Source organism: Curcuma longa, unplaced genomic scaffold, assembly GCF_044706935.1.
Source record: "Curcuma longa cultivar G26 ecotype Majalengka, Jawa Barat unplaced genomic scaffold, ITB_CL_G26_1.1 utg2646_np1212_2152390_RagTag, whole genome shotgun sequence".
Taxonomy (NCBI): Eukaryota; Viridiplantae; Streptophyta; class Magnoliopsida; order Zingiberales; family Zingiberaceae; genus Curcuma; species Curcuma longa.
The window spans coordinates 84,361-101,527 of NW_027435599.1; the positions used below are offsets into that span (position 1 = coordinate 84,361).

At 35.1% G+C, this 17,167-nt stretch overlaps 1 protein-coding gene, 1 non-coding gene and 1 pseudogene across 2 annotated transcripts; 2 read left to right on the forward strand and 1 right to left on the reverse strand.

Annotated features, from left to right (window-relative positions):
- LOC141820083 (exopolygalacturonase-like) lies at positions 1 to 8,204 on the forward strand. Its single transcript, XM_074707369.1, has 7 exons — positions 1 to 354; positions 6,546 to 6,722; positions 6,800 to 6,939; positions 7,026 to 7,203; positions 7,292 to 7,581; positions 7,668 to 7,896; positions 7,980 to 8,204. Exons 1-7 carry the CDS (start codon positions 1 to 3, stop codon positions 8,202 to 8,204), a joined length of 1,593 nt encoding a protein of 530 aa, XP_074563470.1.
- A 4,855-nt stretch (positions 8,205 to 13,059) lies between these two features.
- LOC141820084 (exopolygalacturonase-like) lies at positions 13,060 to 15,234 on the forward strand (annotated as a pseudogene).
- A 1,356-nt stretch (positions 15,235 to 16,590) lies between these two features.
- On the reverse strand, positions 16,591 to 16,662 carry TRNAQ-CUG (transfer RNA glutamine (anticodon CUG)). Its single transcript has one exon. It is a non-coding gene; the product is annotated as a tRNA-Gln (tRNA).
- Between the last annotated feature and the right edge of the window lie 505 nt (positions 16,663 to 17,167).

Genomic DNA, 17,167 nt, shown 5'->3' on the forward strand with positions numbered 1-17,167 from the left:
ATGCGACGAGTTTTAGCTGGCAAAACTGGATTCTCGTCTCCTCCTTGTGCCGATGAGTTGCTTGAAGCCTTGGATGTGTTACACGCTCCTTCAAAGAACCCCTCAAAGGACTCGCGGCTGTCGGATGGTGCTGTGGATAGCCGGAACAAGAAGAAACAGGGGTGTTGCAACGCCGAAGAAACCCTCCCGCCGCGCGCGTCGTCCAGCTGCCGGATTATCACCCAACGAACCGGATTCGAACTCCTCGGGGATCAAGGATTGCAACGGAAGAAGATTGGGAGGATCAAGCTCGCCGTGAGTTACACTCCTCAGCAGAGGAGCGCGTCGGGACGAAGCACAGTAGGGGCGGCCACTGTTCATCCCGAAAGTTTGCTTAAATACCTTTGATTAATCAACCAATCTCAGCCGTCCATTCTTGATCCTGTGATGCAGGCTTGATCTAGGGCTTTAGGGCAGCTTAGGGCTTGGAAAAATTTTAGGGATATTGATCCGGCTTGATCTAGGTCATGTCCTCCATGTTGGCTTGATCAATTTGGGCAAATTGGCTCGATTTGATCGCGATTGAGCTCGAGTTTGGTCCGATTTGAGCCCTAAAATCAATTAAACTCAATTAATGCAAAATTTGCCATTAAATCATAGAAATTATAATCAAACCTTCAATTATACCACATGACACAAATATAATCAAATCGATTCATTTAACAATTTATTTTCATGTAAAAATCCAAAATTGAATCGATTAAAAATGCATAAAACCCTAACTCATCAAATTCCCCCACACTTACCCTTGAGCGTCCCGCTCAAGTCAACAAAATAAACTAAGATCGTACCCCCCTAGATCATTCTTAATCATGATTAGAAATAATTAAAAGGGAATTATCTAAGTTGTAGAGTCTCAAAAGCTTAAACCCATGGACTAGACTCTTGTACTCGGTTAACCACATAGCAAGTTTCACCCTTCATGATTAATTGAGATAAATGTATCACACTAAATCTCATGAGGTTATTTTCAGTGAATAAAATCAGTGGCTCTCATCCTACATTCTAATTCATGATCAAAGTGAAATAGAGCTCACTCAAGCAACTTAAGTTCATGCATTACCATAGGCTTGCTTGTTTTCTACTCTCCACCACCATTCTTGATTTGGAATCCACATATACTAGGCTTATTCAAGACATAAAGAGATCATGAACTGAGACAAATGAAATAGGAATTTAGAAGTAAAATTTCAAGAGAAAAGAAATTCAAGAAAGAGAATGAATGCAAGTGGTAGACATGGGTATAGTTAAATGTAATCAATGAACCCTTGCCCTTTTTCCAATTTCTTTCTCTTGTATTCCATTTGTTTCAGTGTGTTTTGCAGATCCATGAACCAAGGATAAGTCAAACCCATGAGGTTCATTTCCTGTTGATACAAACTCCTTTTCTTTTCTTCTTTTGCTTCAAGATTCACCACATGTGCCATTTTTGTTTTCCCTTTGAAATTTAAACCAATTTCTTCACATTTAGGTTTCACAAGAGATAAGAAATAGCATCCAATCATCAGAAACTAAAATTCACTTCACATGAAACCACAATTTCAATGTATCATTGGCACATTGAATTCCAAAAATTATTCAAATTTAATCTGAAATTTGGCTTGTTCTCTCTTGTTTCTTGCTGTTTTGCCTCCATTCTTTTTCCATAATGAAGCTTGATTGATAATGCTAATAACCATGCAAAGTTTTGTGCAATTAAAGCTCAGATCAGTAGCTCAAAAAATTGGAAGAATGGCTAAAAAATAAAAATTGCAAAACTAGTTTTTCTATTTTTTTCTTGTTTTAATTCTGATTTTTCTTGATGCTGCCATCACTACTTTGGACAACTTGATATCTGAATTTGTTGTTTAAAAAGCAACTGAAATGGAGTAGGTTTACTATTCATCAACTTATCAGATTTTTGAAACCTCCTTTGATACATTCAACACCTCTTTTTTTTTCTATTTTCTGCATTTTTTTCTATTTTTTTTTCAATTTCAATCTGATCTGATTTTGTATCAATGATTCTTGCATTCCAATCCTACTCATTCAATTGTTTTGTAGCTGAAGTTTTGGAGACAATCTAAACCAACTTATAAGGGTAATACAATTTTTTTCTCTTTTCTTTCTTTTTCCTTTCTTCTTTTCTTTTCTTTGTTCTGTTTGATTTCAAACTGACCCTTTGGCATGCTGACTTCTTGCTTTTTCAACTTCACACATTTCCAACAATTTATCTCAATCAATTTCCTTTGAAACCAATCCATAAGAAGCTTCAAAAATCAACAATTGGTACACAAATTCTTTGTTTTGGCACAAATGACTTGCACTTGATTTCCATTTGGTTTACAAGCTCAATTCTTACAGTTTGCATCCTCCTTTTTCACTATCATTTCTAAACATTTTGTGACATTCTTTTTGTGCCCAAATCCGGCCATGAATCACTTCATCCAATTGCACAAGTCACCATCTTCTTGCAAGTAAAAGCATTCATATAACTCTTCAACTCCTCTAATTTTACATTGCAACATACTTTACGCACTCTGATATCATATCATTCCATCTCAATTTAGCATTTCAAGACAAAGAAATCATGAGAAGTAAAAACAACTCATTTGCATCTTGCTTGGCACAATTTGGGCATTTACCATCTCATTCTTTTTGGAAAATTCACATCTTCACGTATCCTCACAAAAATCATCGTAGCATCACATAATAATGAAGATCTGAATTGCTTCAAGTAAAACTCTCATTGGCACCTTGCCACAACCCAAAATTGGCACAAACAATTCAAATTTGGCACACTTCTCATTCTTTTCTCAAAATTTTTTTTTTTCTTCAAAATTTCACACCTCCTCCCCCACGGTACCAAAGCGCGCTCCCTAATAGTCACTGGGGTAGCGAGCCGCCAGCCTAAAAGGGTTTTACCAGGCCCAACACCTTGGAATTGGTCACCTGTGGTCTCACTAGGCCCAAAACCTTGGTATTGGTCACCTGGATTTCTTTAACGACAACCTTGGAAGTCGGGTACCAGCCATACATTAAAGTAAAATAATGATATACATGCTTCCTTTTCATTTTCATCATGAATGTTCCTTTCATTTCATTATCATAACATAATGAACATTCATGCATCTTTCTTATTTCATTTCATATAGCATGCTATATCATATCATAATTTTATTTCATATCCTTGCATGAGATAAGACATAACCTTACGGTCAACATCATTCTTAATTCGATTACCCTAATCTTCCCTTAAGGCGACCGAACCTTCGTAAGATTCTAAACTATGATATATCATTCCATTTAATATCGTTGGTTACATTCAGGTAGTGCTTACCCTATCTAAGTTTTAGATTCCTAACCTTAAACAAACTTGGATATCTTTGGTTCCATTCAAAATAACATTTAAACCCTAATCTAGATTTGGCCGAACTTTGTAAACATGCAACATAGGGTTTAACCACATGAACCGACCAACATAAAGGCTTTAAAGTAAAATACTCTTTTATACTTTCCTTTTTCCATTATAACATGACTGTTCTTTAACATCTTTCTTTCACTCATGGTGCACAGTCACGTTATATATATTCAATACATTTGACATAAGGAATCATATAAACCTATGTCTAGTGACGTCGAACCCAACTCGATCAACCTTAATCTTTCTGTTTAGGTGATCAACCATGGGTTCTTAAATCCTAATATATCATTCATCATATTCAGCCAGTCAATTAAGCCCTATTCTAGGTTTGATTGCGTTATAACAGCTTTTAACTTTGGCCGAACCCTATAGCATGACCCAACCATCCTAGATGGTCGGTAGTTAGGTTTCTCAGAAATTGATCAACTGATCGATTTCCATGTTTACGGTGTTCACAGTAGGTTCTGTAATCGATCAACCGATCGATTACAGCCTCGTAATCGATCTGCCGATCGATTACGGCTCCTCGCGCACAGAGAGCTCCGTAATCGATCAGCCGATCGATTACGGGCTCTTAATCGATCAGCTGATCGATTAAGAGTCGCTAAATGGCTTTCTCATTAAGCCGAGTAATCGATCAACCGATCGATTACCCTCTCTGGTAATCGACCGGTTGGTCGATTACCAGTCCTTCTGTTCTTAAACCGACTACTTAACACAGATAGTTCATCACGATTAAACAACGTATAGATCCAACCAGGGTTTGGTTATCATGAACATATGAAATCCTAGAACAACATGCTTAAAGAACCTAGTTCATCAGAATAAGTATTATTCAGTGATGGTTGCTGTAAACCTTAAACATGTAAACAAGACATAATTTATCTGCTGTAAACCTTAAACATTTAAAATAAGATATAGAAATGCATCATTGCGGTAAACATTAAGCATGTAAAAGAAGACATAGTTTATCCTACAGCAAAACATGCAAACCTTAACGATTATATTGCAGGTGAGAAGGAACTTACCTGTTCGAAGGTTTCTGCAGATCCTCTTAGTTCTCCTTCTCCCAGATCTCTCGGCCAGAGCAGCAACAGGGAGAGAACAGAGAGGAAGAGGAAGTGAGGGAAAACTCTTTCTTGTCGATGGGGAGGGACTTATATAGAGAAGTGAACGGGAGTTACTTTAACTTCCCATAATCCCACGATCTCACCCCACTAAGTATTTCATCGTTTGATTTAATGCCACCTCATAGACCTTAGCTTTAACAAGCATTTCCCTTATCTCTTTAACAAGAATTAATTACTATCTCCTATGGTTACTTGAGGCTTACTACATGTTGGGGGTCCCAGGGTCAATCCCTGGCACCTCCACGTTTCTTTTTCTTTTTCTTTTCTTTTTGGCAAAACCCATATAAAAGAGCCCATTACGAAAGAAACCTTAACCTATAGACCCATTAGGGCTTACCCTACCTTTGGTCTGCTTAGGGTTCCAATCCTTTTAGTATAAGTTCATGACTAGGCTATCATTCGTAAATATCCAGGAATTATCGTAGGGAAATTGCGGGTGTTACAATAGTGGGCTGTCGAGCCGGGGCTGCCGAGCCGAACTGACTGCCAAGCCGAACCGACTGGCAGTGCCGGACTGCTGAGCCGAGCCGACTGAAGTGGGCTGCCGAGCCGAACTGATTGCCGAGCCGAACTGACTGGCAGTGCCGGACTGCTGAGTCGAGCCGACTGAGTAGAGTAGGCCAAGTCCTAGATGACCGAATCCGTGACGGGGAAGGGGGATTATAACACCCATAACAGTGGTCAATCCAAATTTGATATAAATAATGACGACAATCAAGTTTTATCAGCTTTGGTTTGTTAAGAAATCACTTTCCTCGTGAATCGTGATGACCCTGATAAACCCCTCCTCAACACTATCTATAGGAAATCAATTGCCTTGTGATAGCACTGATAAACTCCACCTTGTCGATAGGAAAACAATTTCCTTGCGATAGCACTGACAAACCCCTCCTCCACACAATAAGGTTTACAAATTTTGAATAGCGTTGATTATATCAAAACTACTATACACATCTTCTTAATCATGATTGAAAGCTCTACGATACAACAAAACAAAACCAAATGATGTACCACATGATATAATTATCATCTATGCAATTGAAACCGAAACAAGGGCAACTGAAAGGGGTGACTTGAATCCATTGCCAACACCATTGTTTCTTACTTATCCTTAAACGGAGTTTCTGCAAACACAGCGGAGAGTCATCAGCAGGAGACGACAATCGTAGTATGGGAAGAAAAGAAGGAAAAAAAGATGTTATAATTTCAACTCTCCTCTTACCGCAAGCCCATTCTCCAGAATACTTCAGAGTCATCCATTATAAAGTTTATTCTATTAACAGTACATTAATATTAAGTAATTTAATAATAGGATTGAATATTCAATTAAAATGGAATAACCAACTTAATTAAAATCAAACTGAATTGAATTTTTTTTAACTAATCAACCGACTAAATTTTCAAATAAAAATCAAAATAAATCGAACTGATAAAATATCGATTAATTTAATTTTTGACCGACTTAACCAAAATAACTAAAATTTTTAAATATTATAAAAATTTTACTAATTAATTACTTACTTATATATTTATAAATTATTTTTTTTATTTTGATTAATTCAATTTATTCAATTTAATCAAATAAGAAATTTTAAAATCTAAACTGAATCGAATTAATCAAATTTAAAAAATTAATAAAATTTTTAAAATAATTAAATTAAAATTTTAAATTCGATATCCATTTAATTAAATTTTTACTCCCTTATTTACTAGGACACATTCAAGTTTTAAATTAACTATAAAACTTGTTCCTAACTTTTATATTTACTGTTTCCATTCTTTATATATCCAAAATACAAAACGAATACATTTTCAAGGGAGAGCGGGTCAGTGGTCACCGTGGCATTATGGCCATGGCAGAGTCGGCGATGATCAAGTTGCAACCACGCTATTTTTAGAGATCACAGAGGTATAAAAATCTCTCTTTATTTATTCATCGTTCGCAACATCAACTCTCAAAAAAAAAATAGTAGAGATTTTACGCAAAAAAAAATATTTTAAAAAAATCGATATTATTGGAGAGGGTAAAGATGAAGCTGATCATCTTCTTCTGCTTGGTGTGCCATGGCGTTGCATTGGCGAGCGCGAGCGGAACTTACAATGTGATGGATTTTGGTGCCAAGGCCAACGGCGTGACTGATGATAGTCAGGTTCGGAATCTTTGTTCATTATCTATTGAGGTTTTGCCTGGCTCATGATTCTAACAGTAGTGTCATGGTTGATGCAGGCATTTCTGGCTGCATGGAAGAGAGCTTGCAGCTCCTCTGGACAGACCAAGGTCTGGGTACCTGTCGGGACATACTTCCTGAACCCGGTTGAATTCTCTGGCCCTTGCCCAGATGTCCAGAATTTGATATTCCATTTTCAGGCAAGCTCACATCACCTTTTGAAGCTCTATGTTGAGCATGACAAGTGCAATCTTTGTTCATCACTGCTCGGTTTATGAATAATGCAGGAACGGTGAAGGCGTCTACCGACTTGGACAAATTCAAACAGACCCGTGGTTGGGTGGCCTTTGTATTGGTGGACCACTTGACCTTGACTGGCGGAGGGACCTTCAATGGCCAAGGAGAAGTATCTTGGCCATCCGCCGAGTGCCCTAAACAAAAGGATTGCACTCCGCTGCCATCGGTATTCATCTCATTGTTATCATCTAATTGTTTTAGTATATTGCCTAAATTTTTCTGTTTCACGAGTGTTAATTCTTTTATGCTCGCAGTCACTCAGCTTTTCGTACACAAACAACACTATTGTCAAGGATATAACATCGATCAATAGCAAGTTCTTCCATGTAGTTTTGATTGGTTGCAATAATTTTCAAGGCAGTTGGATCACCATCAAGGCTCCTTGGAATAGCCCTAACACAGATGGTATACACCTTGAGAGCAGTTCTGGGGTGACCATTTCCAACTCAAATATTGGCACGGGCGATGACTGTGTCTCCATTGGACAAGGCAACTCTTTTGTCACAATTAGCGAGATTACCTGTGGTCCTGGCCATGGAATCAGGTTAGCTTCTACATACAAATTATATGATGGATCTTTAGATGTTGGCATATGTGTTTGATTGTTATATTGATTCCTCTTTGCAATAGTGTTGGGAGCTTAGGAAGGTATACTTACGAAAAGGATGTCAAGCACCTTATTGTGAGAGATAGCACCTTCATTGGCACAGTAACTGGAGCGCGTATCAAGACTTGGGCTAACTCTCCTATTCAAACTACAGCTCAAAACATTACCTTTGACAATCTCATCATGAAGAATGTTGGATATCCCATCCTCATCGACCAAACTTATTGCCCCTATCCAAATTGCGAATACTCGGTTCGTATAAAGATCTATACATAGACCATTGTAGCTAGCTTCATTAAATCACTAAGATACTTTCTCTATGAACATTTCAGCAGGTCCCTTCTCGTGTGCAACTTAGAGACGTCACGTTCAAGGACATTCGGGGAACAGTACAATATAGGGAGGCAATAACACTAAAATGCAGCAAAGGGTTACCGTGCCAAGTGGTTAAACTTGATAATGTTAACCTCCAAAGTTCTGACACACACACTATAGTGACTGTTTGTGTTAATGCTCATGTAATCTATTCTGGCCAAATCAATCCTGCTCGGTGCAATTGATGGCGACGACGAAGAAGAAGCTCATATAGTTTGAATGGTTAGTTGCATTTTTTAGTTGCAGCCAAGCTTTGCCTGACAAATAATAAGGTTCTGGCAAAGGATTTCTAAAGTTAAAGAGTTGATGTATGAAGTTTCATCGTAGTGAAGTGGTGGCTTAGGTGCATTTTTAGTTGCAGCCAATCTTTGCCCGACAAATAATAAGGTTCTGGCAAAGGATTGAAGTTTCATCGTAGTAAAGTGGTGGCTTTTTCACTTAGTCGCCCTTACTGTGTTATTTGATTTTTATTCAATTGAAACAAAGTGCTTTCGTTTTAAAGAAAATCTTTGTGATCATTGTGCGTTTGCTCATTGTGGTGATTGCTCGTTGAAATTTTTTTTTTCAATTTTTTGTTAATGTATTCGATTAGTAATGTTGTTGTTGTGATGCGGCAAAGATCTACCACTTCATTAGAGATCATCGAAGAAGCTTTTAAGATTGTTGAAAAGGTTTTCTTTGTTCGATGTGGTCTGTGAGGAATAACACACCTTAAAGGACTTACTAACAGTTATCCCGGTGAGGTCCTTTTAATACCTAAGCTATCATTAGGGATTAATAAAAATCCAGTTAAATCGAATAAACTGAATGAACTGATCAAATTTTAAAATTCGGTTAGGTTATTTCAAAATTTTATTTTTTTTTAAAAATCAGTTAATTCGGATTTGTTTCAGTTTTAAAATTTCTTATTCGATTAAATCGAATAAATCAAATTAATTAAAATTAAAAAATTATAAATTTCTAAGCAAGGGAATTTATAAATATCTAATAAATTGATAAATCTCGCATAATATTTAAAAATTTTAATTATTTCGGTTAATTAGATCAAAAATTAAATTATTTAATATCTTATCGGTTCAGTTTTTATTTGAAAATTTAATCGGTTCGGTTAGTTAAAAAAAATTAATTCAATTTGATTTTAATTAATTTGATTTGATTCAATTCGATTTTAACTGAATATTCATCCCTAGTTATCATGATATTTCCATAGTAAAATTATCATGGTGTTTGTGTAGTAAAATGAAAAGAGAAAAAGTAGAAAGAGAGAGAGCTCACGACCTTTTATTCATATGTGAGGGGTATACTACACCTATGGAGATCATGCGAAGGTGGAGATCATCCCCCATGTATGCTTGTGTCCTATTGAACCTGGTTAATAGAACTCGACTAGACTAGAGGGCTTAATCTTATCGACTTGACGACTCAACAAGTCAAATCTTGGATTAGCTTGGATGAACTTAGGCTAACTCGACAACTCTGAGTGGAGTCATGTAGGTGGATCTTGCTAACCTGACTTGAGCGCTATCATGAATTGAGTTGATTAATTGGGGTTTGCAATGACCGAGTCTTGATTTGAATCCTGAGCCTATCACGTCATGACACCAGGCTCTTCTATAAGTTATTTTTTTGTTAAAGTTTGTTTGCTTTGCAGAAAATAATTTGTGTAAAATTTACTTTATTTGTGTGAAAGTAAATCATTTGACACTTTCTTTGTGTATGTGTTTGTAAGGGGTTTCTCACGTGCAGTCGAGAGATATCAAGTTTAACGATATTCAAATACAACAACAATGATGAGGCAATGACACTCAAATGCAACAAAGAGTTACCATTACCGAAGGCTTGAGTTCAATTATATGTCCCCTGGACAATGGTGCAACGGTAGGACATTCGGGTTGTGACCTAGGGACCCGCGGTTCGATCCCCAGCTACGGCGTATTTGCAGGAATTTTCCTTCAAATGGGGAACGCAATCAAAGGATGCTGGACATTTGGATTGACCGCCGTATGCGCTTCCTGATTTACCCTGATGGTTGGTGGGAAATTTCCGTGGGACCGGGTCGATCACCCCCCAGAGATTGAGTCCATGAGACTGACTGAGATTTATCATTTTTTTTAGTTCAATTACATCCACAGCGAACATAGCGATGCATAGATCATAATATCTATTTGTCTTAATTCTCGAGAAGTGTTTTCAGAAAATCAATCACAATTAGAGTCGTGATTGTGTCCGTTAGATTCTACCAAATAATTCATCATCCTACGGGCCTAAATGAATTAGTGTGCGTAGATTGTGAATTCAAACGGGTTGGCCCCATGACAAGCTAGGATTGATTCGTAAATCGAGAAGAAAAAAAAATCAAAACTTAAAATTAAAGTGAAAACTCAATGAGCTCGTGAACTAGTATGCTTAATCTGTAATCCAAATTTAAAATTCAACCTCTTTTATATTTTTATATTATTGTATTTTAATTTTTTTAATGAAATCATGGGCTGACCCATCTATCCCACAATTCACTTTAAATTTAATTAAAAATTTTCTAATCCATCATGCTGACACGCCAACCCACCCCTGACTCGCCAGATGATGATTTTTACAGGGCATCCCGCTTGATAGCTCTGATCACAATCCATGCAAATGGCACGGATGAAGAACTAACTCTCATGTTTGTAAAAGCTATTTGTGGTGATTGCATAACAAGGGAACCCTAACTCTCATGCTCGTAAAAGCTTGATATCTTTTTGTTCCATGGAATTGCAGTGGTGAGCACGGGTGGAACTTACAATGTGATGGATTTTGGTGCTGATGTCGGTGGCATGACCGATGTTTAAGGGTAAATAAAGATTCGATTAAATCGAATAAATTGATCAAATCAATATAATTTAAAATTTTATTTTAATTATTTCATAATTTTAATTTTTCTAAAAAAATAATTAATTCGATTTCGTTTTAATTTTAAAATTTCTTATTTGATTAAATCGAATAAATCAAATTAATCAAAATAAAAAAATAATTGATAAATTTTCAAGTAAGTCAACTTATAAATAACTAATTAATTAATAAATTTCCTATAATACTTTAAAAAATTTGATTATTGTGGTTAATTTGATTTTTGATCGAATTAATCGATATTTTATCGGTTCAGTTGATTTTTATTTGAAAATTTCCATCTAAATTCAATTCGATTTAGATTAATTCGATTCGATTTTAACCAAATACTCAACCCTATTTATATTTGTTCTCATCGGAAAATTAGCTTTGGAAAGGGTATTGGGATGTAGCAGTTAAGTGTAGCTTCATCATATATAGATTTAAATCTTGTGTTGTCTAGGACTGAAATCCTTGAACCAAAGTGAGACTTCTAGCTTTAGCTCTAATAGATTTATACGAGCATATTGAATTGAACTGATATAGTTAGTTCTATATAAAGTTTCAGAAGAGATAAGATTTACGTGGTCCATACTAATTTGATACCAATGACGACGACGATCAAGTTTTATCAATTTTGGTTTGTTAAGAAATCACTTTCCTCGTGATGACCCTGATAAACTCCTCCTGAACACTATCTATACCAAATCAATTGCCTTGTGATAGCACTGATAAACTCCACCTTGTCGATAGGAAAACAATATCCTTGCGATAGCACCGATAAACCCCTTCTCCACACAATAAGGTTTACAAATTTTGAATAGCATTGATTATATGAAAACTACTATGCACATCTTCTTAATCATGGTTGAAAGCTCTACCATATAACAAAACAAAACTAAATGATGTATCACATGATATAATTATTATCTATCAATGCAGCAATTGAAACCGAAACAATGGCAAGTGAGAGTGCTGACTTGAATCCGTTGTCAACGCTAATGTTTCTTACTTGTTGTTGAACTGAGTTTCTGCAAACACAGCGGAGAGTCATCAACAGGAGTATGCGACAATCATAGTATGGGAAGAAAAGAGGAAGAAAAAGAGGTTAAATTTCAACTCTCCTCTTACTGCATGCAAGCCCATCCTCCATAATCATCCATTATAAAATTTATTATATTAACAATCTATTAATATTAATGAATCATATTATTAGGTCTATACATGTAATTCTAATCATTTAAATTCTCTTCACATATAAGATATATTAGATCACTTAATGGAATTTAATTTTAATGAAATTATGTGTGATACTAATTCTTCACATATAAGATATATTAGAAACTACTTAATGGAATTTAATTTTAATGAAATTATGTGTGATACTAATTCATGTATTAGCTCAAATGGTGACTTAATTGATTTTCTAATTATTTCAGTTATAATTAACTATAAGAAAAATTAACTAAAATTAATGGATGAACACATTGCTTAAAACATAATCATTGAAGCAGCATATATATATATATATATACACTAGTGAGTATTTAATGTTATTTTATTTATTTATTTTAAGGTTTACAATTTCAGATTTAGAATATAGTATTTAGGTTAAAAAAATAAAAATTAAAAAAATTAATACTAGGTAATCATGGTACCCACGGATCAATGAGCAATATATTATATCTCATATCTCATGAACTATTCGTGAACACTTAATATTTAAATTTTTTTAATTTTTATTTTTTAAATTTAAATATTAAATTTAAAATTCTAAAAAAATTAATACTAAGTGTTCATGAATTACTCGGGATAATATTTCATATTATATATATATATATATATATATATAAATTTTAAAATAATAAATAATGAAACATTTCGCTTTTCCATGGTTTGACAGTGATGCAAGAGCTAGCGCCTAGCGATGATCAAGCAGCTTCCACGCTATTTTAGCGATTAGAGCAGTATAAAAAGGTTCTCATCATCCATTCCATCACAACATCAACTCTGATCATTTCAATCAATAAATCAATTCCAGAGATTTCACAAAATAAAATAAAAATAAATAAAAAATAGAAATCATTGGAGATGGATGGATAAAACTGATCAGCTTCCTCTACTTCGTGTGCTATATGACATGAGTTGCACTGGCAAGCGTGACCGGAACGTACAATGTCGACGCCAAGACTGACGGCGCCATCGATGACAGCCAGGTTTGGAATCTCTGCTCATCATCTGTTTGTGATTTTGTTTGGCGAGGATAGTATTATCTAAATTGAATCAAATCAAATTTTTTAATTGATTAAATCAATTAAATTTTTAAATAAATCCATGATAAATCGAATAGATTAAATATCAAATAATTAAATTTTCAATCAAATTAATTAAAATAATTATAATTTTTAAATATTATGAAAGATTTTCAATTAATTAGATATTTATAAATTTATTTATTTAAACATTTAAAAATTAATTTTTTAAATTTTGATTAATTTAATTTATTCGATTTAACCGAATAAAAAATTTTAAAATCGAAATTGAACCGAATTAATTGAATTAAATAATTTTTTTTTAATTAAAATTTTAAAATAATTGAATTCAAATTTTTAAATTCGATCAATTCAATTAATTTATTCAATTTAATCAAATTTTACTCACATGCAAGGAAGGAGGCTTGCAACCCCGGGTCTTACTACTCGTCGGGAGTCAGGACATACTCCAACCCTGTCGAATTCAGTGGCCCTTGCCGAGGCGTCCAGAACTTGACATTCCAGTTCCAAACAAGCTCATATCGCCATTCGAAGCTCTACGTTGAGCATGATGAGCACTATTGTAAAAATAATTTGTATAGACACATGTACACCTTCATCACTACTCGGTTTATCAATGCAATCTTCTGCCATCGGTATTCCTTCTATTGTTGGTTAAATTTTGCAGTTTCATGAGTCTTAATTCTTTTATGCTTGCAGTCACTCAGCTCTGTGAACACTAACAACACTTTTGTGGATATAACATCCATGAATAACAAGTTCTTCCATGTAGTTTTGATGGATTGCAATAACTTTCAAGGCAGTGGGATCATCATAAGGCCCTACCAATAGCTCCAACACTGATGGCATTCACGTCGAGGGCAATTTTGGTATGACCATTTCGAGCTCAAACATTGACACCGATGATGACTGTGTCTCCATTGGACAAGGCAACTCTTTTGTCACCATTGTCGGGATCACTTGTGGCCCTACCCATGACATGAGGTTAACTACTTAACTTCCACGTACAAACAATGTGATGAATCTTTACATGTTGGCACGTGTTTGATCGTTATAGTCGTATCAATTTGATAATGCCGTTATACTACTTCCTCTTTGCAATAGTTTTGGGAGCTTAAGAAGGTATAACACCGCGAGAAGGATGTCTTTAATATTATTGTGAGAGATAGCATCTTCATTGGAACAGTACCTGGAGGGAGTTCGTATCAAGACTTGGGCTAACTCTCTTGTCCAAACTACAGCTCAAAACGTTACCTCTCAAAATCTCATCATGAAGAATGATGGAAATCCCATCATCATCGACCAAACTTATTGTCCCTATCCAAATTGCGACAACTCGGTTCATATAAACGGCTATACCTTAGGCCATGTTAGCTAGCTTCATCGAGTCACTAAGATACTTTCTTTGTGCACATTTTGCAGGTGCCTTCTCGTGTGCAACTAAAAGATATCCGGAATAGAGGAGTACTTTAGGTGGCGGATCCCCATACCTGGCAGAGAAGTGTCAGACTATCGTACAAACGGAGGAGTGGTCGATGGAATAGAGAGGCGTAGGGCGGAGGAATCGGCTCGGGCGGTCGGCGGGAGTGATTCGGCTCTCTCTTCTCTTTCGGCTTCGGCGGGGCCCTCCGAACCGGGGTACTATCAAGGATTCGGCCTGGATGTGAGCCGAGGGCCGATTCGATCGTGGGGCCTACTCCGGAATTTGACTCGGGTCAGCTGCGAGAGTTCAGGTCGGCAGGGAGGCGAGGTCATTCGCGGTATCCCAGATTTGATGCGGCCGCGTGGGGAGGTGGAACCCAGGTGGGGCCCTAGCGGTCTCAGGTTCGACTCGGTCATCCCCTGAATCATCATCCGGGATCCGTTTTATACGACCGTAACAATGTTCAAGGATATTCCAGGAACAGCGACAAATAAAGAGCCAATAACACTAAAATGTAGCAAAGGGTTGTCATGCCAAGGGCTTAGACTTGAGAATGTTAACCTCCAAAGTACCGGCACAGCGAGTGCAATGTCTGTTTGTCTTAATGCTCAGGCAGTCTTTTCTGACCAAATCAATCCTACTCCGCGCAATTGATGAAGACGAAGAAGAAGAAGAACCTCGCATAGTTCGAATGGTTAGGTGAATTTTTAGTTGCAACCGAGCTTTGCTCGACAAAGATTAAGGTTGTGGGAAAGGATTTATAAAGTTAAGAGTTGATGTGTGAAGTTTCATTGTAATGAAGTGGTTACTTTCACTTAGTCGCCCTTATTATGTTATTTGGTTATTTATTCTATTGAGAAAAAATTGCTTTCATTCTAAGGAAAATCTTGTGATCGTTTTGAGTTTGTTCATTGTGGTGATTGCACATTGAAAATTTTTGGGTTATTTTTGTTAACTATGGCATTGTATATAAAAATAAGTGTTATTCGACTAGTAATATGTTGACAAGGCTCTTTTATTAAGTTTGTTAATGCTTGTTTTTATTTTTTTAAGAAAATAATTTGTGTAAAATTTGCTTTGTTCATTATATATAGAGCATGATTGTATATTGAAACTCTAGCATTTTATTTTTATTAATCATCGATAGAATCAATATATATCTGGTATGATATTATCCAATTTGGATTCAAACTCTTATGATTTTATTTTTAGACTATATCCAAAATGTCTCATGTCAATAGAGATATCTTTTATATATCTTATAATTTTAGGATCTTTTTTCATGTATTTCAAATGTAGAATTTTGATTATATCCATTTCTATAATTAATTTTTGCAAGTACATGAATATAATATACTATAATAGTGTATTCATTCGAGAAAAGTGAAATTAGACGGTCAAACTAGGCATATCGACAAGTCAAAGACATCAATAAGGCATGAATACAAAGAGGGGAGAAAAGAAGGAACAATGAAAAAAGATTCATCATAGAAACCTAATTACGCTTATGATGCCCACAGAAACATTATCACAATTGTTCACTGCGACTTTAATAAAATAAAATTGACACATAATAACTTTTTTTTATAATAGATAGATAGTTATTACCTACCAAATAAATCCGGAACACATATATTTTTATATTTTTTGATTTTATAACATTTCGATTGCAAAATAAGATGTTAGGGGATTTCCTTTATAAAAATACAATATTATGAATGTTAGAAGTGAAATTTTCAGTACTCGTTTCTCCATGTCTTGGGATTCATTCAATGAAAATTGATTTTGTAAATAGGATTTCTATTTTTCCTCTTCAATATTCCTTGAATCAAAAAATTAATTATTTTTTGAATAACTCTTTTAGTATTTCTTAAAATATTTATTTGAGAGAAACAATTGGAAAAGTAAAAAAGTTGAAAAAATTTATGCATCGGGTGGTGTTTTTATTTCAAAATAAAAGTATATAAAACAAAAAGAAAGTATAATTTTGACGTAAAACAAATAAAAAAAAGGTCCCACCGAGATTTGAACTCGGGTTACTGGATTCAGAGTCCAATGTCCTCACCACTAGACCATGGGACCATCATGTAACATTACATAATATATAGAATTTGTAAAATAATCTTTTATGCACGTGTCATACATTAAATTGCAGCCCAAATGTTTTGATTTTCATATGCACGTTAACTTAGTAGCCCAAAAGGTTTTAATTGTCATATATGTACGTTAAATCAGTAGCCCAAATAGTTTTAATTTTCATAAGACTTATTCCCACTAGTTTTTACCAAAAAAAAAAACAATTAACAATATCTAAATTCAATCCCACAAAAATTTCTACCACCCCATCATAAATAAATCCAGAGTAATGTCTTGACATAATAGATTTGAACACTATTTTCTTCTAAAAAAATAAAATCTATCATCCCAACGGCCCTACCTCATCCTAAAAATTACAATTAATTACCTGATCCAAAAGATATTACAATTTCTCGATAAAGAAGAACCTTTACCTTCTTCTATAAATTTCTCCGTCATAATTAAATCAGATATGCTCATTAGACAACACTCTTACACGTTATAGTCATTG

Bases quoted from the DNA above. Each gene is read 5' to 3' on its own strand.
- LOC141820083 (XM_074707369.1), top strand. From the start codon at position 1: ATGCGACGAGTTTTAGCTGGCAAAACTGGATTCTCGTCTCCTCCTTGT. The intron at 355-6,545 runs GTTCATCCCGAA...AAAAAATAGTAG, and splicing joins GCACAGTAGGGGCGGCCACT to AGATTTTACGCAAAAAAAAA. The intron at 7,582-7,667 runs GTTAGCTTCTAC...TCTTTGCAATAG, and splicing joins GGTCCTGGCCATGGAATCAG to TGTTGGGAGCTTAGGAAGGT.